At 40.5% G+C, this 23,725-nt stretch overlaps 1 protein-coding gene across 2 annotated transcripts; it reads right to left on the bottom strand.

Moving 5' to 3' along the window:
• Positions 1-352: 352 nt before the first annotated feature.
• Positions 353-23,048, bottom strand: ZBTB25 (zinc finger and BTB domain containing 25). 2 transcript variants are annotated; one of them, XM_079912887.1, is made up of 4 exons: positions 22,908-23,048; positions 21,649-21,836; positions 9,270-9,449; positions 353-6,147 (listed from the first exon to the last, which is right to left on the bottom strand). In XM_079912887.1, the coding sequence occupies exons 3-4, from the start codon at positions 9,440-9,442 to the stop codon at positions 5,013-5,015; spliced, it is 1,308 nt and encodes a 435-aa protein (XP_079769013.1). In that variant the 5' UTR covers positions 9,443-9,449; positions 21,649-21,836; positions 22,908-23,048; the 3' UTR covers positions 353-5,012. The 2 variants fall into 2 exon arrangements, with proteins under 2 accessions (XP_079769013.1, XP_079769012.1); XM_079912886.1 differs by having other exon boundaries at positions 22,804-23,035.
• Positions 23,049-23,725: the final 677 nt, after the last annotated feature.

Genomic DNA, 23,725 nt, shown 5'->3' with positions numbered 1-23,725 from the left:
GTTCTGTTTCTCTGGAGAACCTGACTAATACGTCCTGGCTAAGAACCACTGTTGCAGATTACGCTACTGGAGGAGATAGAGAGAAAATAGGGAAGAAAGGAAGGAGCAAAGCAAGAAACTTCTGGGAAATGACTACATAGTACCTTTCTTTCCAGAGATGGCAGTTGGAAAGCACTTGATTAGGACATCACTTTTCTATTAACACAGATTATGGCTGGTAAGAATTGGACTCACTGATGCATTTTTGCATCACACATCCAAAGTGTTACCTGGTACAGAGACCACTTACCTCAACACTAGGAAGACAACATTTGGCAGACACTGCTGTAAAATAAGAACACATTCTATAAGCTGAGTTAATAAAAGGTTTTGTTTATGATCAAGTCACATTAATTTATTTGTCATGATAAAATACATGAAATTCACAGTTTTCATTCCAAATGGAGAATACGAAACTTTCTGAAATAATGTTTCTGAAGCAAACTCACAATACATTAGGTGGAAGAGTTTAACCATACAATATATTATTGATTTCAGTCTCCTGTATTATGTGTTACTATTACTAGTACTTTGAAGATTTCTTCAGGGGCCCTTTTCATTGTACAAGTTTTTGCTTTTTTTCTTTTTCTTTTTTTGGCCGTGCTGTGCAGCTTGTGGGATCTTAATTCCCCGACCAGGGATCAAACCCAGGCCTTCGGCAGTGAAAGTGCAGACTCCTAACCACTGTACCACCAGGGAATTCCCTTTTGCCTTTTTTTTTTGGTACAGGTTTTTGAAATCCAAGTTTCTTTGAAAGTATTTTAAGTTGATATTTTATTTAATCTGATTAAATGACTTTATTTGGCACAAAATAGAAGAGTTGATGACAGTTAACATCAATTGCATTGGAGCAATATCTACTAATTAATCAAGTGTGGCACAGATATACACTGAAGCACAAAGGATTCTTCCAGGTCTTGAAGACAAAAATAACAGTTTGTAATTCCTTATATTTAAGACAGCCAGGCATAGGATTGTATAATCTTACCAGTTTTCAAAAAAGTCCAACCATACAAACACAGAAGTACAGCAAAGAATAAAAATGTACAGATTTCATTCTTAGGAATTCAAAAATTAATTATAATAAAATACCATAGAGCTACATTTAGTTTAAAACATACAAAGATACAAGTTACATTATGAAAATTCTTCACATCGCCTATTTTTACCTCAATTACTACAAAAAAATGGATACTTCTCAAGGATCTGAGTTACAACATCAAGAATTTGCCTGTGCAAATAAACATCAGTGGAATTATACATTTTCCAGACTATCTTCTTCCATGATTACTATGTATTTCCTTCTGTTTTAAGTGAAGCCTTACTATTTTGACAAAACATAATGAATTACTCGGTTATTTGCCCTGCTCCATTTCTGGTCTCCATCTACTTTTTAGATGACCTACATCCGAGAAATGAAAATAGTATTTTCTCCATTGCTTTTGTTCCGTTTCCTATATGTAAATAATACGTTTGGGGGAACTTTAAATAAAGTTGCACTTGGCAAGGTTTCATTCCCAATAACACCAAAGAATTAATATCCTCCTTGTTAAAGGCTGAAGAGAAATACTGATGGTTAAACTATGGTAGGTAGAATAGGAATTCTAGCAACACTGCTGTGTCTAGAGTATTTGTAAAAAAAAAAAAAAAAAGAAGAATTCTGCCAAAAAAATAAGAATTCTGCCAATTAATTATTGAGTATTAAGTAGTACATGACTGCTTTTAAGACATTCTAGAATTTATGAGTTGGAATACTAAAGTTAATAGGTTTAGCTGCAGAAAACATGTAGAATGTAGTTTTCTTTATATGGTTGGTTTTTACCAGTAATACTGATAGAACTTAACACAGTTTTAATACAAATCCTCACAACACCCCTGTGAGGTAGGGATTGCTTACAGACACTTTACAGATGGGAAGTCAGAAAATCAGAGAAAGAGATAATAATCTCAGGAGATAAATCAAGAAATTTTGGTTTTCTTATAAGGCAGACTGCACTTATCAGATACTGAGTTCTGACAATAGGCTAATAAGGACAAATACTGAAACAGTCTGTTTTCCTCCAGAGAACAACTATATGTGGGATCTAGAAAGAAGGGAAAATTCTAAGCTGATCCAAAGGGAAAATGTCCGTCTAGTACTTGCCCAGTACATTAAGGTGTACACAGCATTTCCAGTTTTAAGAGTTTGGTAATCATCATGCAAACCATACTACATGGCTAAGATAATAGCTCCATTTTACAAATGATGTAGTCAAAACTAAAGGGTTTTGCTGGAAGGACTTTTTTATACAAAGTAGATTTTTCTTAGTGAGGAATCATGTCTTAAAAAAATACACTCAGGGCACAGTGTTAGTCATAAAATAGCTATTTTTAAAATATTCCTGTTGAATGAATGAGAAAGATAAAACTGGGGTCATTTCCCACAGTGAATAGTGATTCACTGGCTCTCTGGAACCCAGGTTTTGGGATATTTTCCTATAAAATGGAGTAATCATTTTCCCACTTCCTAATACAGACAGAATACTGTGAAGATGAAGGAAAAGAACATTTGTTTTGAATTCCTAATAATAAAAGTAACTTTATGAATAAGAATAAAAATACAGTTAAGCACTCTTTTCTTAACACCCAACAAAAGTAGATATATCTCTGCTTTAAGTTAATGTTGTCTATCATGAACAGTCAGCCAAAAGCAAACTTTTGCCACATCCAGACTCTGCCCTGAACTGCTGCCCTACACCACAATTCATATGCACACTTACTCCCACCCTTTAGCTATACACACTTTTTTGTGTCAACGACTAATGACTGAGCAAGTAGGAAAGAAAACAGAAGAGAAAAATCAGGAAAATTTTTATCTAAATGAGAAAAATAAAACTTTACTTGAAGAAGGCTAGGGAATATATCTAGAACAGCCTAAGATACATGAAATCAATGTTAATATTTGTGTTCATCCTATGAGATGAAGTCTTTGAGGACAGTATGAGTTTGAATAATTACTTAAATGATTTACATATAAGATTAGATGCAGTTCTGACACTAAAGAGCAATACATTTGTTTTAACTACTCCCAATACAACTGACTCTGTATCAATAGCTACTTAGATTTTGCTCTTAACATATGTCAACCTGGGCCCCACAAGGCTTCCCATCCATGTCTACGACAGAAACTCAACCACCTTAGACAATGCCCATTGGTTTTCTTCATTCACTCCTTAAGAAAAACTTATCAGTTCATAATTCACCTAAACTCACTGATAACCCAGAGAAAACCTTTGTGCCCTCAGAATGAGCTGGATTTCTCTTTGAGCTACATCCTGACTGAACTCGGATACTGTTGAGGAACTCTGATGTCAGGAAATAACCGCAGAAGTGAGCAGTCAGGAAGGAGATCAAACAGTTTCTGTACGTAGTTTAATTCTAATCTTCACAAACCAAATTTATTAAATTTACTAAGACACCTGTGAGGTTTAGAATTTAGCAGGGCAGCATACAAAAAAAGATAAGCCTGTTCTGAAGCCTCTCTCTTTTGTTATCCTTGACTCTCTAGTATTTTAAATTTAAACATCTCAGAAACAATTTACGTCTACACTCTGTGGTGAAGTTTAACCAGCTATTTCCCAGCTACACACAGCAGGAGAATCTATCATTCAGTCCACCAATTTTAATTTTTCTGGAATTTTAGCTTTGTAAGTTTCACCAATATAAAAGGGAGTTAAGTTGATTCATAGAGGGAAGGCTGTCATGGATTTTAAACATAGTTCTAGGACACTGACTATATCTACTCTACTGGTTTTATGGACCAGAAAAAAGTTTAAATTGTGCCACTGAAAAATTACCTTTTCAGGTGATTATTAGAAAATTAATGTCAACCCAGGTAGCCTATAAAATCTTCTGATACTGTGGGTAGAAAGATAATTTGTATTTTATCATTTACCTCATAAGCTCATGTAAACCTCTGGTCATAAAAATCTCAAACTCCCTTACGGTCTTTTTTTTTTTTTGCAGTACGCGGGCCTCTCACTGTTGTGGCCTCTCCCGTAGCAGAGCACAGGCTCCGGACGCGCAGGCTCAGCGACCATGGCTCACGGGCCCAGCCGCTCCGCGGCATGTGGGATCTTCCCGGACTGGGGCACGAACCCGTGTCCCCTGCATCGGCAGGCGGACTCTCAACCACTGCGCCACCAGGGAAGCCCCTCCCTTAAGGTCTTTAAGAAAACACTCTAGATTAAGATAACAACACTAGGGTGTCAGTCAACACAGATCTATCTGAATTTCTGTCTCTAACACCAGGGGCTTCTATGCTTATCTATGTGTATGTATCTTACTGTTTAAGTTTTTGTGTGTGTTTCTGACTCTTCTCCCTTTCTCTCTCTTAAATATTTTTTATTGAAAATGAGGTATGCTCAGTGTTAAAAAAAAATAAAGCCACATAAGATGTTGCAGAGCTAGTAAGTAAAAAGTAATTTAAAACTACTCATGATTTGGTATAGTTATGCCTTAAAACAAATGATTTATACATTATAACATATAGTTATGCACTAAAAACTATTAATTCCCTGTATGGCAGAAAATATTTTAAAATAATCCTCATTAAGGGCTTAATTCATGTGGAACATTAACCAAAAGTGATAGTCTAGAATATTCTTTAAAAAAGATTTCACTTATTTCATATTCAATTTGATTTTACAGATTCTACAACCTGGAAAAACTTCCATACTTCTATATTGATTTCTGATTTCTAAATTGTGATTTAATTTATGAAAACTTCACAGCCCTAATTGAAGGTTACATTTTAGTAGCTATGTATCAATATATCTTACAATAAGAAGATCTAACACATACAACCTTAAAACTATGGATAAATGGTAAAGAAAAAGTCAATAGAACTTGAGGAGAAAAATAATTTATGAATTAAAAAAAGTATGTGAGTTTTCTTTTTCAGAACTGATACAAAAATCCTGAAGGAGAAACTGCTACTCAACCAGGATAGTATCCACATTTTCTTGTGTGAGTTCTGACTCTAAGGCACAAGATGAGTCTAACTGTTCTTGCAACAAGCGAGAACTTTTCAGGGGGATGTCAGACCAGCTGTCACAATATGGCTGAAATCTCTGGGCTAATGTACTACCAAACCTTTGGCATCGGTTATATCTGTAAGATTTACCTTTGTGTGTATACATGTGCTCCAGTAATTGGCTCTTTCGGAGAAATTTATGACCACAGATAGTACAGCTGATTTTTCTTTTCCTTGAAAAAGAAAAATTACAGTTTAATTCTACTGGCTCAGTGTCTTTGGAGATCAAAGACACTTGACTGATCTGCAAAGGCTCTGTGGCACCCCGGTGTGAGTGGTCAGGCTGCTGCTCATTATCCTTGACAATGAAGGAGCTAAGCCTGCGGCATTCAAGAGCCTGGCTACTTTCATTAAGTGGATGCACTTCACCAAGGTCGTTACTTTCCAGAATGGAAGCAGGGACACCAAATGGGAGGGATCCAGACACGTGGGTATGGAGATGCTGTCTTAGATTACTACGGGAATCAAAACGTTCCCCACAGTAATGGCATAGGTGTGTTTTGATACCGCTTTCAGTGGAAGAAGGGCCTGTCACCTCTGAAGAGGGTGAGGGATGGCTCTGGGAAATCACAGATTCTGGGTCACATCTCTCCTGCTTGATGGACACGGGGGGCTTCTGGTGCTCCTCCAAGGCCTGGGCAGCAGGATGGGCCCTCTGCTGGTCTGCAGTGCCATCATCCAGCCCAATAGCAAGAGAGAGCTGCAACTGGGGGTGGTCACCCTGGACAGCAGCTCTATTTCCATTGTTATTGGAAGGAGCTTCCTTGACCTCCAGCCCTTGTTTGACAGCTGTTTTTTGGGTCGTTGAGATCTGAATGCCATATAAATTTGAGGACTGCACAGTCTCTGGTGAGAACACTTGATTCATTTCAGTCGCAATGTGAGAAAGGTAGTCGGCGTGAAGAAATCGAATCCCTTCCTCCAAACGACTATGATCCACAATCTGTTTTGGCCCTTTCCCCGTGTACATAATGTGCAACAAATAGCTGAATATGTCAGGTTGGATGTCAGTTGGTTGTATTTTTATGCATTCACTGTTAAAAACAAAAAAACAGACCCACACAGAATGAAACAACCCGGTTGGCCTTTTAGTTAACAGTACACAGTCTTAGGCTAAAGCAGTTTCTTCCTAAGAAGTTCTAACTTAGCAATCTGCCTTGATGAAACTCAGCAACAAAAGCTTAAGTTTTCATTGTATACCAGTTTTATGGCGCAGCAACAAGTCTTCATGTATTCAATCTACTGCCTAAAGTTAAGAAACACAGATATTCTGATTAGTTCAACATTTAATTAGTGACTCCTAAGTGATATGCACTTAAACTGCATGCCAGGGGGTAGAAAAGTGATGAATAAAATAGGTACCCTGCTCTTAAGGAACTTAATAGTCTATTGGGTATATAACCAAAAGAACTGAAATCGGGAACTCAAATAGATACCTATAGACCAATGTTCATTACAGCATGATTCACATTAGCCAAAAGCTAGAAACAACCCAAGTGTCCATCAGCAGATGAATGGATAAACAAAATGCAGCATATACATACAATGGAATGTTACTCAGCCATAAAAAGGAATGAAGTTCTGATATACGTTACAAAATGGATGAACCCTGAAAACATGCTAAGTGAAATAAGCCAGACACAACGGGACAAATTTTATATGATGCCACTTATAAGAAACATCTAGATTAGGAAAATTCATAGAGACAGAAAATAGATTAGAGGTTACCAGGAGCTTGGGGGTAGAGAGAATGGGGAGTTATTATTTAATGGTTACAGTTTCTTTCTGGGGTGATAAAAAGTTTTAGAAATAGATACTGGTGATGGTTGCACAACACCGTGAATGTGATTAATGCCCCTGAATTGTACAAATAGAAATGGTTAAAATGGCAAATTTTATGTTTACATATATTGTACCGTAATAAAAAATAATTAAAAATTTTAAAAGGGTCTATTGGAATTGGTACTATTTAGAATTTTAAATCACACTAACCTTATTTTGGCTTCCAAACTGTATTAATATATCTACTCTTTAAATTGCAAACAAATACAAGTGTAACTTTGAAAAGGTTTAAATTAATCTCAAGCCCAATTTTCACATATGAATCTAGAATTCAGAAAATAGATGGAAATAACTGTGTAACAAGAAAATCAGGAAACACCCTGCAAAATTAGGATAAAAACAACCTGAGGGAAATGCTGGATGACAAGGAACAGTGGAATCAGTTGATGCACTCACCTTCCCTGAAGCAAAAGTTTGTGTCGATACATCAGAAAGCAAGTGTCAGTACACCGGCAATCCATTTCTTTAGTCCTGACATTTTAGGATTCCCTCTTGGGTTTCACTCTTACCTGTGACTCTTACCTCACTGCCATGGTCTGTGGCAGGGTTTTTTTTATATCAGCACAGAGCTCTTTTAACTGAGGATTTTTAGTTGCTCAACAGAGATACCACAAAGTAGGCCTGCTACCTTTGTATCACCTGGATTTAGTTTAGCATGGTGCCTGGTACACAACAGGGGCTTTAAGAGCTGAACCAACTCACTGCTCTCAGATGAGGCTTATGTGAATGAAGGTAGTGTTTCTAATCTAGTTTCTACACTGACCCTTAAGTAGGAGAGGAAACTCTTTTGCGTAGCAGAAAAGACTACCCATGACCTGTCCCCGACTCTAACCTCCTCTCCCCTTTGTGCCATATATTCCAATCATTCTGATCTACTCCATTTTCTGAATGTGCTAGCCTGGTTCATATCTGCATATGTTTTCATGCATTTTCCCCCTTTGCCTGCAACTGTAACTTTTTGCGTTCCTCTACAACATCTGAGAAACTCCTCCTGATCCTGCAACATTCAGAGCCTCTGTAAAACCTGTGCCAACCTTCTCAAAATAAGGCTGCTGACACTCCACTCTACCTTGTGCAGCACTTCTATTATAGACATCACAGTAACTATTAATAGCAGCAGCTAACAGTGCAAAGCTCTGTTCTAAGCATTTTAATATTATTAATCCATTTAATCTTCTCAATACCATGGGGTGGGTATATTATTCTAGTGTTTTACAGAGAAGGAAACTGAGGCGCAAAGAGACCAATTACACTGCAATTATTTTCTTTACACGCATTACCTCTCTCTTAGACTATAAACTTTTTTTTTTGGCTGCACCACCTGGCATGTGATCTTAGTTTCCGACCAGGGATTGAACCCACGGCCCCTGCACTGGAAGCAAAGAGTCTTTTTTTTTTTTTTTTTTAAGCAAAGAGTCTTGACCACTGGACCGCCAGAGAAGTCCCACCATGTAAGGTCTTTTAAAAAAAATCATACAGGGCTTCCCTGGTGGCGCAGTGGTTGAGAGTCCGCCTGCCGTTGCAGGGGACACGGGTTCGTGCCCTGGTCCGGGAGGATCCCGCATGCCGTGGAGCAGCTGGGCCTGTGGTCCATGGCCGCGGGGCCTGCGCGTCCGGAGCCTGTGCTCCGCAACGGGAGAGGCCACAACAGTGAGAGGCCCGTGTACCATATACAAAAAAAAAAAAAATCATACAGTGTTGCATCACTTTTAACCTAGGAGGTATTAAAGCTATTTTTTTCCAAGAGCTCAGAATCTGGATACCACTTTATACCCCCCTCCTTAATACCCCACGCTGGGGCAATCTAGATTTTAAAAATTTTTTTTGAAAAAACATTTGAAACAAACGACATTTGAACTGTAATACGGAATATAAAGTGGGCAGAGTTATGACATTGAAACCTTGCTATGAAAGTGTTATGGAATAGAAATCAATGACTTAGTGATTAAGAGCACTGATTTGCATTTGAGTTTAATATATTAGCTGTATAATCCTAGATGGACAAGTTACTTAACAACTCAGTTACAGTTTCTTTTTCTCTAAAAAAGTATGGATAACAGAATTTACATTAGATAAATGCTTAGTGCTTGTTTATGGTATAAGCCTTCAATAGATTTTAGCCATTATTGTTTTCATTCTATCTTCTACCATGAACCCTACACAGAGTTTAATGACAGATGTGTAAAAAAATTATAAATTTTTATTATTTCCTAAGGTGATCCCGTAACAAAGAATCCCCAAAATGAGATTATAATAAGGCTTAGCTATATCACAGTATCAAAAATACTTCTGATTTACAAAAGCACATCCTTACCTTGTTTGGTGAATAAATATCATCTTGAAATAGTTAGAAAAAGCAGCAAGCACTGCTCTGTGGGCTTTGAAGTAGACATCTCCAATAGCAACTGTGCAATCACACAGAAAACCAAATTCTCGCTGCATGTTCAGCTGCTGCAGAAGGACAAGGCTATGGCTAGCTGTGTCCATTGTGGCTCTGAGAAAAAGGATAATATAGATTTTTTTTTTTTTACAAGGTTGGCTATAGATCACTCAAACCTACAAAATACAAGGAGACCTAAGTTTAAATGAAATTATTCAACAGTTTTCAATACTGTTAATTTTACCCCAAACTTAGCTAACATTAAATACCCCATTATGACAACTGATTTCAACCCTGCTGAAATGATAAAATGTGGCCTTTTTAAAATCTGGTAAGAAGGTGGCTTGGTGTGGTGACAAAGACGTGAAAGGAAGTCTGTCCTTTTTTATCCATGCAACCACAGTTTCTAGTCCTCAGTTTCCTCACTGGCAAAAATGGGAATGAGGTACTGATCCTTGCCTCAGGGCCAAATGAGATAAGTTATGTGAAAAGCACCTTGTAATGGAAACTACTATTCAAATGTTGACCATAAATGTTAATAACATTACAGTGTGTCCAGCCTGGGCTAGAGCTGTCACTGCTCCTTAGGGATCCTCTGTTATGCTCAGGGGACACTGGCCTCCTATCATATAATGTTTGGGTAACTTATCAGTCACAGGAGCCCTTAAAATAGATGTCAAGCCACATCCCCAGATTCACATGGGGCCTGGAGCCCAATGGGAAAGAACCTAAGCACTGACCTTAACTGGACTCAGACACATACAAGCATGGAGGTTCCCGATGAAGTAGAATAAAGGATGGGACCACTGGTGTCAGGGGAAAAAAATCACGCATGCGGAAGAACATGCAAAATAATTCTGGCAGAGAAGTCTGATGTGAGTAGAGCAGCAAGAACATTCGTGAGGGCCCTGGGAGGTGGGAGGCTGTGCCACCTTCTCCTTCCTCTACCTTCTCCACCTCAACTGTGCAGAGAGAAGGCAGCTGGGGTATAAAGGGCATCCCTGGGGTGCTGGGAGAACCTCCTCTAAAAAAGCAGGTCCTAAAAAAAGAAATGAAGTTTTCCTACTAACCAGAGAGACCAAAGTCTTAAGGAGGTCAGTGATGAGAGTGCGGGTTTAGCTGTCTGAAGACTCGCAATAGCTTGGGCAGTAAAATGCTGAGTGGTGGATAATATAATAAAAACAGTCAACGGTTTATACTGTTTCCTGTATGTCAGGCATTTTTCACTCATTTAATTTTCAGTTCAACTCTATGAGAAAGGAAATACTCAATGCACCTTACAGATGAAGAAACAATCAGCACAGAGAGTTAACTGACCCAAGATCACATTGCTCGTAAGGGGATTCAAACCCAGGCACTGGACTCCAGAGCCCCAATGTCCTCCCTCTCCACCTCCCAGAAAAAAACACAACTCATCAACTGAAGGAGCCTAGGGAACAGTCTACACATCAAGCACCCTGGGAAGCCTGCAAAGAAGGATCAGGGAGAAACCCAGATTTCCTACTGCTTAAGCAAATGTGACACAGCAAAACAAACATTTATACTTATTAGTGGATAAAGTCTAGATTATAACTGGTAAAGATAAAGGCAATTATTATTGATAAAAGGTTAAATCTATTTTTTATTAAAACTACATATATAATGTACTAATATGGAATAATCTCCAAGACATAGTAAGTAAAAAAAGCAAAATGTAAAACTGTGTAGAGAAGACTACTATTTATGTAAAAGTGGTAGTGGTTATTCTATTTTTAAAGGTGGGGGAATTTACACATAAATATATTCTTGTTTATATACACATGTCTGGAAAGGTTCAAAGAAACCAATTTTGCTTCTGGGAGGGAAACTAGGGAGCAGAGAGTTAAGGGTGGGGGGAACTATACTGTTTGAAAATGTTGAAATATTTCAGACAGACAGTAGGTAAAGAGAACAAGGTAACAAGCACCCACCCCTGGGCACAAAAAGTAAACATTACAAACAGGGTAAAGACACCCTGGCATCTCTCCCACACTCTACCCCCCCACCCACCTTGCCTCCAAAGGTAACCACCATCTTGATTTTGGTGTTTATGACTCTCCTGTACATTATCACATTCTTACTGCATGTGTTCAGATTCCTTAAGAATGTTTGGTATTGTTTTGCATGTTTTAAAATTTTATACAAATAATATTATACTTTAGGAATCCTGCAACTTGCTTCTTTTAACTCTACATTCATACATTACGATACTGAGCAGGGCCCTGTGGGGCTCCTGGGCACAAAGCCTTTCTGTGTCCCCCATTTCTTTGATTACAAGACATAGCTTTCATTCAGCCTCCATGACCTTCCCTGAATTCCAACAGGCAGATTAAAGCAGTTGTTAATTCGGGAAACGAGGGGATGCTAGACCAGAGAGAAATAAACAGTCATAGAAACAATAGTGCAGCCTTTGTGCAAGGTCTTGGTTCCCCATCAAGGGATACACACAACAATATCTTTGGGCTGTTTGGGAGATACTGAAACCCCCTCCAGGTGGGAGAAGTTAAGATTAACAATGGTATGCTGCCCACAAGCATGCAGACCCCAGACCAGCTGGAACCTGAAGGTTGATGTTGCTGACTCCTACTTACCTCACCAACCAACCCATCAGAAGAATGTCCATGAGCTGATCATGCCCTCTTGGAACCATTATTATAAAACTTCTCAGTATCCTCCAAGTTGGGACACATAGTTTTTAGAGGCAGGAGCCCACTGTGTCCCCCTTTGCCTGGCAATGTAATAAAGCTATCCTTTTCTACTTCACCCAAAACTCTTGTCTCCAAGATTCGATTCTGCACCAGTGTACAGAGAAACTGAGCTTTCGGCACCATTACTTTCAAAAATCCTACTAATTCAAACATAGTAGTTTCCCTTACTCCTCCCCACGAGTAAAAATACAAAACAAAACAAAACTCTCCCATACCATCTCATTTTAAAAGCTTTTAAGCAGCAATGAAATAAAAAATAAGATAACAGAACCTACAAAGACCTGAGTCTATCTTCTAAGAATAGAAACGAAAACCCAGGTTGTGGGTATTGTTCCAAAAGGCCATTTAACTAAAAGTCAATATTTATTGTATTTACCACATTTTCCTGATTCTAAAATACCACCAATTTATAAGGAGATTAAAAAACCAAAATAAAACTCTATATTGGAGATTTCAATGTGAAAACATGTCTTAGATTCAATAAAATGGTTCAAATTGAAGTACCTTAAACTAGTCTTACAAACTGTCCCAAAAAACCCCCCTCAGATCATAAATGTTTTCAACAGTTCTATATATATATATATATATATATATATATATATTTATACATATAGTACATTACTATAGTGAACTGTTGAACCATGTGGAAATGAAAATAGCACACTAAAAAGCCACATATACAAAAATCTGTGGTTAATGTTCTATGAGTAACAGTTAAATTCACTTATCAAACAAATATTTTGTGAAGAGAAATTTAATAAAGAGAAAATATTTGAAAGCATGCCTTGTACAAGGCACGGGGACAGAAAAAAATTACAATGATGTTGCAATCAAGATTACAGGCTAATAGGGGAGATAAAATATAAAACACAGTAACTATGACATGAAGTAAAAGTGGTAAGTGCCAATAACAGCAGTTGGAGAACACACTAGGAGGGGGAGATAAATGACAGGGAACCCAATGAAAAATAATCCATTTGAACTGGATTTCAATGAACAGGCAGAAGGTGAACATAGCATTCTAGGCAGAAAAAAACAGAATGAGTAGGGCTTCCCTGGTGGCGCAGTGGTTGAGAGTCCGCCTGCTGATGCAGGGGACATGGGTTCGTGCCCCGGTGCGGGAAGATCCCACATGCCGTGGAGCGGCTAGGCCCGTGAGCCATGGCCGATGAGCCTGCGCGTCCGGAGCCTGTGCTCCACAATGGGAGAGGCCACAACAGTGAGAGGCCCGCGTACAGCAAAAAAAATATATATATATAGAATGAGTAAAATTACCATCATTAGGCTTGGGAATCAAAACTGCTCTAGTAGCAACACACATAAAAGATTAGCAAGGGAAAGGCATAGAGAAATAAAGACCAGCAAGTAGCCTTCTGCAATATCCAAACAACAGCAGTGGGAATGAAGAAAGGAATACAAGAAGATATACCAGATGGAGGCTGACATGACTTGGCAGAGGACTGGATGTGGTCAGCCACAAAGAAGATCAAGTCAAAAGTGAGTCTCAGAATTCCAGCTTGAGTAACTGGAAGAATTCATTCATTGCTTCCGGTCCTATTTGCAGAGTAACTGCCATGTGCTAGGTTGATACAAAGGTAGCATAGCAGAACGCCAGAGGAGAAGCACAGAAACTGGCTTCGTAAGAGAGAAGTTTCATTTTGGACACAGTGAGTTCTATGTGTCCACTCTAGGACATCTGAGTAGAAACGTTTAGTTACCTGTGGAGACAACAGGCAGCACTGGAAAGGAGATTCTCTGCAATAACAAGGCTTAAGTCACCAGGATTAGATGGGACTACTGAGTGAAATAAGAGGGGAAAAAAGCTAAGAATGAATCCTTTAAAGACAAGAATAGTACAACTAGACAGAAGAAGAGAAATAAGAAAATATATTGTCATTGAGAGAGATACAGAAAAGGCAAGAACCTTGGTGTGAGGAGGTGGCAATGGTATAAAATGCTGCAGAGAAACACAGGATGAGGCCTATTACAAATACCCCCAAGTGTGCTGACCAAGAGGTTTCTGGTGACCTCTGACAACAGTCTGGGAAAGCAGCAAGAGCAAAATATCTGACTGCAGGGGAGTGTCAGAAAGCAGAGGTCATAAAGGGTAGGTACAGACAGAACAGGACATTGAGGGAACTGCAGATCAAAGACTTTCAGGCTGAAGAGGGGTGTAATCTCTAGAAGCCGGAAAGAATGCAATCAAAAGTGTAAGTGTAGGGACTTCCCTGGTGGTGCAGTGGTTAAGAATCCGCCTGCCGATGCAGGGGATACAGGTTTGAGTCCTGGTCCAGGAAGATCCCACATGCCACAAAGCAACTAAGCCCGTGCGCCACAACTACTGAGCCTGAGCTCTAGAGCCCGCATGCCACAACTACTGAAGCCTGCATGCCTAGAGCCCGTGCTCCACAACAAGAGAAGACACCACAATGAAAAGCCCACACTCTGCAACAAAGAGTAGCCCCCACTCGCCACAACTAGAGAAAGCCCACACACAGCAACAAAGACCCAACACAGACAAAAATAAATTAATTAATTAATTTAAAAAGTATAGGTGTAGCAGGTAGACATGGAGAAAAAAGAAATCTCTTTTTCTGATGGTGGAAAGCAGATGGTTGAGGTAAGGAGAGAGAATTTGAGTGTACTCTTAGATGGCATTGATTTTACGAACTATGAAGTCAGTCCATATGCAGAGGAAAGAGGTGAGTTTAGGCCTTGAAAGAAACCTATTAATCCCTGATGCTAATATAGAATGTTGAAGTTTATAGAGAACTTTCACACACAATAATTTATTTCTCTTTCTGCTTCAGATGAGATCATTTCTATTTACTTATCTTCAAGTTCACCATCATTCCTAATCTAACCCATTCTTTATTTCAGATATGTTTCCAGGACTAAAATTTTCATCTCATTCTTTCTTAGTATCTACTTCTCTGCTGAGATTTCCAGTCTGTTCACACATTACAACCTTATTTTGCTTTACATCCTTGAGCATAGCTATAGTAGCTGCTTTAAATCTTCTCAGCTAAATCCAACCTCTGGGTCATCTTGGGGTCAATCTCCACTAATTAGGGTTACAGTTTCCTGTTTCTTCATATGTCTAGTCATTGTGGAAAATACCTTAGACACTGTGATAACTAAAGACTCTAGGTACTGTAATAGTCTTCTAAAGCGTACTGATGTTTTTGTTTTTTGCAAATTAACTAGGCTGAACTTAAACTCCAAGTTCTGCCTCCCCATGGTTTAGTTTGTTTTTTGTTTTTAACATCTTTATTGGAGTATAATTGCTTTACAATGGTGTGTTACTTTCTGCTTTATAACAAAGTAAATGTTATACATATGTTCCCATCTCTTCCCTCTTGCATCTCCCTCCCTCCCACCCTCCCTATCCCACCCCTCCAGGTGGTCAGAAACCACCGAGCTGATCTCCCTGTGCTATGCGGCTGCTTCCCACTAGCTATCTATTTTACGTTTGGTAGTGTATATATGTCCATGCCACTCCCTCACTTTGTCACAGCTTACCCTTCCCCCTCCCCATATCCTCAAGTCCATGCTCTAGTAGGTCTGTGTCTTTATTCCTGTCTTACCCCTAGGTTCTTCATGACTTTTTCTTTTTTTTTTCCTTAGATTCATTATATATGTGTTAGCATACGGTATTTGTTTTTCTCTTTCTGACTTACTTCACTCTGTATGACAGACTCTAGATCCATCCACCTCACTACAAATAACTCAATTTCATTTTTTTTTATGGCTGAGTAACATTCCATTGTATATATGTGCCACATCTTCTTTAACCATTCATCTGACGATGGACACTTAGGTTGCTTCCATCTCCTGGCTATTGTAAATAGAGCTGCAATGAACATTTTGGTACCTGACTCTTTTTGAATTATGGTTTTCTCAGGGTATATGCCCAGTAGTGGGATTGCTGGGTCGTATAGTAGTTCTATTTGTAGTTTTTTAAGGAATCTCCATACTGTTCTCCATAGTGGCTGTATCAATTTACATTCCCACCAGCAGTGCAAGAGTGTTCCCTTTTCTCCACACCCTCTCCAGCATTTATTGTTTCTAGATATTTTGATGATGGCCATTCTGCCCGGTGTGAGATGATATCTCATTGTAGTTTTGATTTGCATTTCTCTAATGATTAATGACATTGAGCATTCTTTCATGTGTTTGTTGGCAATCTGTATATCTTCTTTGGAAAAATGTCTATTTAGGTCTTCTGCCCATTTTTGGATTGGGTTGTTTGTTTTTTTGTTATTGAGCTGCATGAGCTGCTTGTAAATTTTGGAGATTAATCCTTTGTCAGTTGCTTCATTTGCAAATATTTTCTCCCATTCTGAGGGTTGTCTTTTGGTCTTGTTTATGGTTTCCTTTGCTGTGCAAAAGCTTTTTAAGTTTCATTAGGTCCCATTTGTTTTTGTTTTTATTTCCATTTCTCTAGGAGGTGTTTTTTTTTAGTGCTAGGTGTGCTGTTTGGAGGCTGCTCAACACTAGTATACGTTTAGGGGCTGGCAAGAGATCCAAGCTGAGTTTAGATACAGGATTTGGGGTCTCCCCCCCAATATCCTTTCTAGGATTTTCCTCCTTACTTTCTACCTGTGTGGTCACTCTGAACTCTGTCCTCTTTTCTTCAAGCAAGTAAGACTACGGGTTATTATCACAGTTTTAGCCATCCCCTCATGTCCCCAACTGGGGCCTTCTCTCAGGCTAAAAGCCATAAAAATGGAAAATTATTCACAGCTGTTCCATTCTTCCAAGCATAGACCTCATTCCAGTTTCTGCTTGCTTTTTGTCACTCTCGAATGCCATCTGGTCGTTTTTAAAACTTTTTTTCAAGTTTATAATTTTTATTTGCAGAATTGTCCTGATAGGAACTCAGCCATCACCCTTTATCAGCAGTTCTAAAAAGTTTTGGTCTCAAGATCCATTTACACTCTTAAGAAAAGTATTAAGGGCTGTTAAGAACTGCTGTTTATGTGCATTATATTTATCAATATTTACCACATGCAGAATTAAGTGAAATTTTTCCAATTCTAATATATTTGAAATAACAATAAACCCATTACATATTAATATAAATAACAAATTTATTCTAAAAAAAATTTTTTTTTAAGTGAGAAGGGTGGCATTGCTTTACATTTTGCAATCCTCTTTAATACCTGGCTTTAAAAAATACAGCTGGGTTCTTTTCTCTGCTTCTACAATCACTCTGTTGCCACATGTTGTTTTGGTTCAAATGTATTAAGACAATTTGGCCTTGGCAAAAGGGAGATACTTGTAAACCTACTGAAAGGGTTTCAGGAACCTTCAAGGGGTCCTTGGACCACACTTTGAGAACCTCTGCCCTACTCTATCTTTTTTTGATCCTATGAGGTAGTGAAGCAGGTACTGTATTACTTCCATTTTCTGCTTAAGAAACCACAGGCTCAGAGAAGGCAGGAAAGGTACCCAAAGTCAGACAACTAGCTGTTAAATGGTGCTGGTAGAACTTCAGTTCAAGTCTGACTTTAAACTCAGTGCCCTTTCTTCAAAATTCCCATCTAGAACTTTCAACATATATACTGATGGCAGACGTTGCAAATATATTGAATCAAATAAGGGGGTAAATGTTCCAAGTTTATAACATGAAACAAACTCAAATCTGTTAAAAAAAAGAAGTCATATATATATATATACACACACACACACACACACACACATATATAAATTCATCCAAATTTGTTTGCATAATAGACCTTTCTTGTGTTAAGGCAGCACACCAGATTTTACCTAATGTTAACAGAGCCAATACATCACAAAGTTATTCAGAACATTTTTCTAATGTAACTTACTTTGCAGATTATTAGCTAGGCTTTTTATATAGCCTTTGCTCATCATTTTTTGACCACTCATTTTATTTTCTTTAGGATGTGGAATAGCCAAAGTTTCCTATGTATACAGAAACATCTTAGAAGTCATATGTGAGAATTTTTGGTGGAAATTCAAAATGTGAGAGAGGTTGCAAAAAAATAACCTATCATCATATTTACAAATATTATAGCCAAATGTAACGGTTCTACATCTTAAAATGCTTTATCTGTTATCAAAGCGGTATTTATAATAATAGCACTGATATTTAAGAGACTACAAAAACCTTGTTTACTTACTAGATTGCAATAACTCTGGGTTAGCTCAAACTAAGTAAGCCAGAACAGCTTAATACTAGTATCTATGTTAGCTGAATTCAAAGTTACCTTGATACCCAACATCTTTGATTTTATTTTTAAAAATCTATTATAATAGTTAGACTGGACTCTCAGATCTATGGTAGCCAGAATGATGTCCTACAATACACAGCTTTTCATTCTTGCAAGCTGTAAGAATCTTTAATAAAAGAAGAAACAAAAGGAGTAAGACATCTGTTTCTTTGGAAAACAAAGTCTTAGATATTTTCTTTGTGGTTCTCACCACTGTGACTTTATTAATTATTGTTAAGACATGGAGACAGGAAAGTTGGCCCAGGAATGTGCACAGCCTTTTTGAGATACTTACTCATGGCTATAAATACAAAGGTAAAAGGAGAAATATCCAAAGTGCTACATAATAAGACTTTATACAAGGATTTTAACTTTTTAATGTACTTTCACATGATTGTGGTGGTGTAACGTTTTATAACCAAGAGAATGTTTGCAGAAATCATTTTACCCCAGAATAGAGGCTCTAACTGCTGACTGCATTGTAAAACCTTCCATGTAGAGTTGTACTGATGCCTGAGTCTTACTCCAGATGAACCCAAACAGAACTGCTGAGGGTAAGGCACAGATCCTTTTTTAAGCTCCTTAGGTGATTCTAATATAATGCCTCAATGAAGAACCACTGCATTAAAAGAACAAGGGATAAAGGAAACCCTAGAGACTATTTCACAAACTAAAGTTACAGAGAAAAAGACACAATTTCACAAGAAGTGCTCAAAATGTGGGAATTATACCAGTTACATTAAATGAACAAAAATCAACTACTGTAATTCTAATTTTAACTTTAAACTAAAATATTAGCCAGATTAAGAAACAAAAATATTCCCAAACTAGTAGGATGGGTATTGGGGGCGGACGAGGAACACAACATTTTCAAACTTTTTAAAAAGTACTTAGGAAAAAGAGGTGTATTTAACTCTCTCATACACTATTACACCTACTTTCATAATATCTGAAAATGACATGGAAATTCCAAATCTGAAAATTATTGTGTGAGGTAAAACCTGCAGTAATTCTAGGCATTTGCTTATGAAAATCACTGAGAGTATAAGAGAAGAGGGTAAGAAGCAGACATGGTAAATGACACAGGAAGAGCAGTCATGCTCTAGAAACCTTTAACGGAACGGGGAAACGTTAGTTTGGGGCCTCCTGCCTGTTGGCAGACACAGCCAGCCTACTACATCTCAACCCCCATCTAACCAACATGTGGGATGCCTGATAAAGCCGCAACACCAGGCAAACAAGAATGCTAACACCAGTGAGGGCAAATTTCTACTGGACTTTAAAAATATCAGAACCCCGTAAAGGAAAGGAAAAGATTCTTCTTAGTCTGCTAAAAAAATAAAGTCTGCATTTCTGAAAGAAGAATAAGCTACTCACAGGACAGGAGAAAGCTGGAAAACAACAATGCTAGTACACACCTAGAATACGGTATAAACAAGAATGATTATAACTTCTGAATATAGGTGAACCACTACTTCCTTTGCCATGGAATGTTCCACAAACACGTTATCCACATGGGCTAATGAAACCCTTTGCTTAAAGTGTCTAGGGTTTTTCAGGGGGAACAAAAAGTCATTGTGTGACTGATTTGTAACCAGGGAAGAAATGAATTAGAAAATTTTCAAAAATAACTAACTTAACACTATAAACACTTTTTCTCCAGGTAAGGTTAAAAAAAAAAGAAAGAAAGAAAGAAAGAAAAAAAATTCCTACTAGCAAAGGGAAAACAGAAGTGTTAATAAATTCAACCAATAATCCTGAAACTGATGTTTGTTACTTTCTTTCCTCTTCCTCCACTTTCCCTAAGCAAGTTCAAGTATCAATATCTCTTCTATCCTAGAGGAAATACTGTTTAGTTACTATCAATAGCTATTATTATACAGAATAAATAGTATGTGCAAGGCCTTGTGCTAAATGCTCTATGCACATTATCTCTTTTAACCCTCACCATGACTATATGTATTATTTTTATTTCCATTTTACAGATGAGGAAAAAACCTAGGCTTAGGACACACAACTAGCAAATAGCATAAAGTGGGGATCAAAAGCTACGTCTGACTCCATAGCCTGTGCTGGTAACTATAAACTGGAACAGTATTTTTCTTAGCATTCTTCTCTCAAAAGACTGAAGTTCACATGCAATTTGGAATAAATAAGCAGAAAGGGGGCACAGGAAGTGGTGCAGAAATACTTTATAATTTATCAAGATAAGAGCACCTGTGCTGCTTTTTAAGACAAGGGGGAAAAACCCTCAACGCTTTTCTGGCCCTGTTATTACTAAAATGGAGAAGTTTTTCTTTAACAAGATGGTCAAGCACCATCTATGGACCATAGTAAATAAATCACTTCGGTTCAGTGGTGGGGAGGGCATTATGCAACACTTCCCAGCACAGCCCTGGCCAGGGTAATTTATGGCCAAGGCACTCGGGCCCCTCCTCCCCAGCTAGACAGCCTGGCTCCTTCGCATTCCCCTCAGGAGATAGGGTGGAAGCACACAGCTCCACTTTCTAAGGCATAGAGGGCAGCTGAAAGTCCTGCTCAGCCTCTCTGGGCAACCACAGGCGCCAATAAATCAGCCACAGGCGATTCTCTCATCCCCTTCCTGGCTAGAAGTGGTAGCAAGATCTAATGCAAAAGAGCACTGACCAGACTTGGGAGATAAAGTGATTTAGGCTTGAACTCTACTGCAAATGACTGCATCATCGAAGCCAGGTAAATCTCTGAGACTCCTTCCTCACTTGTAAGATGGAGACAATACTACCTCCTTTTTGCTAAGTATTCAAAATTCATCTATGAAAGCAGCTAGCCACTGCAAGTACTCAATAAACACTGACGACACCTGAGCAGAATCCCTCTACTACCTCCAAGACATTCAGAGCAGGGCTGGGCAAAAAGGTGTAGCAAGTCATGTAAGGTCCCCTCCTCTTTTCTTGCTGACCATCCTTGTGATGCTCCACTGCTTCCTGATAACCTCCTAGCCATCAGAACTCATCTATTCTGCTTCCTATACCATCGGTGTTTTGTTCCTTATTAAGGAGCTGATGTCTGATAATGGCTTAATAATTTACACTTAATTAAAGCACATGCAGATTGCTAAAGAGGTCTTTGATGCCTTTACCCAAGGAAGCAACCAATGCTGTAAATCTTGCTTATTCTTGCAGAGAATAGGGCTGAATTTGGAGGCGGGGGGGGGGGGGACGATGACGACAAGTTTTGAGCCCAAAGTACATTAATAGGCAGCTTATTCCACCTAGAAATAGTCAACCGCATTCCTTAGGATACCAGAGCCATCACACTAGCCAAGTCCGATTTCTCAATAACCGGAATCAAGTCAAGCATAATCACCTCTGGCAGATAGTCTCTACGGTGCGTGGGTTAAACTGGCACCGCACTCCGGCTGTGGCGAGGAGCGTAACGACCAAGGCATCTAGAGCCTTGGAGTCCAGTTAGTGAAGAGGTATGGGACTTCGATCAAGCTACACCGTCTTGGGACTTCGATCAAGCTACACCGTCTTTCGGCCTAGTGTCCTCATCTGTAAAATGAGAGGGATGAACTGCATTTTCTATAAGGCCCCTTTCAGCTTTAAAATTTGTGATTACAGGGCTTCCCTGGTGGCGCAGTGGTTGAGAGTCCGCCTGCCGATGCAGGGGACACGGGTTCATGCCCCGGACCGGCAGGATCCCACATGCCGCGGAGCGGCTTGTCCCGTGAGCCATGGCCGCTGTGCCTGCACGTCCAGAGCCTGTGCTCCGCACGAGAAGAGCCACAACCGTTAGAGGCCCGCGTACCACAAAAAAAAAAAAAAAAAATTTGTGATTACAAAGTGTACTTTACACACTTCACAATATCCTTTGAGAATCAACAGCTCTGCCAAAAAGACTTTAGTCTCAAGAGAATACATGCCATTGGGGCATTAATTTATGAAACATGTTAGCTGCTGTCAATTTCCAGGTACAGCTTAGAGCAGCTTGACAACAGCTTGCTTGCTTTCTCCAAATAATGAGTGCTAGAGAAGGCAGTGATAGATGAAGCAAGCTTTAAAAAGAAAAACTGACTTTGCTTAGAATGAGATTAATATAATCTGAAAAAAGAAAACTTAATTATGGGGATGGTGGGGACTTCCTGCCCTAGAGACGGGGTAATCACAAACGGGGGTGGGGAAGGGAGGACAGTGGCTGCAGCGTCCCGCAGGTGGCACCTGGAGACCCGCCCATTGGCGAGAGGGGTCGGGGGTGCGGCTGCATGGGGAATGCCTCAGGCCCGTTGGGGCTTCCCGCGCCGGTCGCACCCGGACTGGTAGCCGGAAGGACTCCGTGCCTTTAATGCGCCCCCGCGCCCTCTCCGGGCCTGCGTCAGGCCCCGGCAGCCGCCTGGTGCGGGCAGCGAAGGGCAGCTCTGGACCTCCTCAGCCCAGTTCTCACTCGCGGTTGCCATTTTCCTCCACTGCCCTGACTGACATCTCATACAGACCAAAAGCACCCCCCTCCCCAGCTACTTGCATCTGTCCCGCGACCGACGCAGCTGCAGGCCGCCGCCCCATGCGGCTCGCGACGGGAGGGACTGAGCCCGGGGCAGCCCACAGGGGCCGGGCCTCATCACTTACCCAGAGGCCGCCGCGGCGGGCGGCCGCCTGACTCCTCCGTGCGGGAGGGGCGGCTCACGCGCCGCGTACGTCACGCGGCGGCGGCAGCGCCGGCTCACGCACCCCGCGGCCCGCTCTCGCGCGGCTTCCCGCGCCAGCCGTCCAGGGATGGGCCCACGTGACCGCGCGCCTCGTAGCTGGCGCACCAGAGGGGCGGGGAGGGGGCCGGTGTGCGTGCGTGCGTGCGTGCGTAGGTGCGTAGGTGCGCGCTCGCGCGCCCGCCCGCCCGCTCAAGTGGCCGGGCGGGGGGTCGGTCCGCGCTCCGGGTGGCTTCGCCACGGTCGCTAGTCGCGACTCTGTAGGCGGAAGCGTGGAGACGAGCCTGAGCGTCAGGCTCCCCACACACAACCGCGTGACCCGGGGACTTTCCCCAGGGTGTGCAAAAGCACAAGCACCCCCTCAGTTAGGAGATGGGGGCGGGGAAGGATGCTCCCGCGTGTTCGCGGAAAGAGGGGTGAGGGCGCGGGGCCAGGGAAGCTGAGCCACGGGAGCCTGGGAGGGGAGGCCGGCTGGGCGGGGTGGGGCATGGCGGGGGAAGTGACTCAAGGCCAGAGGCGGACAGGCCCACGGAAGGCAAGGGTGGGGGAGGCGCGGGGAATGGGCGATCCTGAATCGACAGGCCGCGCACGGCTCAGGGCAAGGGTGCCGGCGCCCCCAGAACGCCAGGGACGTACTGTGAGGGAAGGCCTAGCTGCTGAGCCCTTTGGGGCCGGGGTCTGACATCTGGACGGAGTGGGAAAGCAGCATCCTGCCCTTGGGGAGTCGGGAGGAGCCCAGTC

Source organism: Stenella coeruleoalba (genome assembly GCF_951394435.1).
Source record: "Stenella coeruleoalba genome assembly, chromosome: 2".
Taxonomy (NCBI): domain Eukaryota; kingdom Metazoa; phylum Chordata; class Mammalia; order Artiodactyla; family Delphinidae; genus Stenella; species Stenella coeruleoalba.
This window is presented reverse-complemented; position numbering and strand designations above follow the sequence as displayed.

Coding starts and splice junctions, on each gene's coding strand:
- ZBTB25 (XM_079912887.1), bottom strand. CDS start 9,442: ATGGACACAGCTAGCCATAGCCTTGTCCTTCTGCAGCAGCTGAACATG. Junction 6,148..9,269: donor ATATTTATTCACCAAACAAG/GTAAGGATGTGC, acceptor TGTTTTTAACAG/TGAATGCATAAAAATACAAC.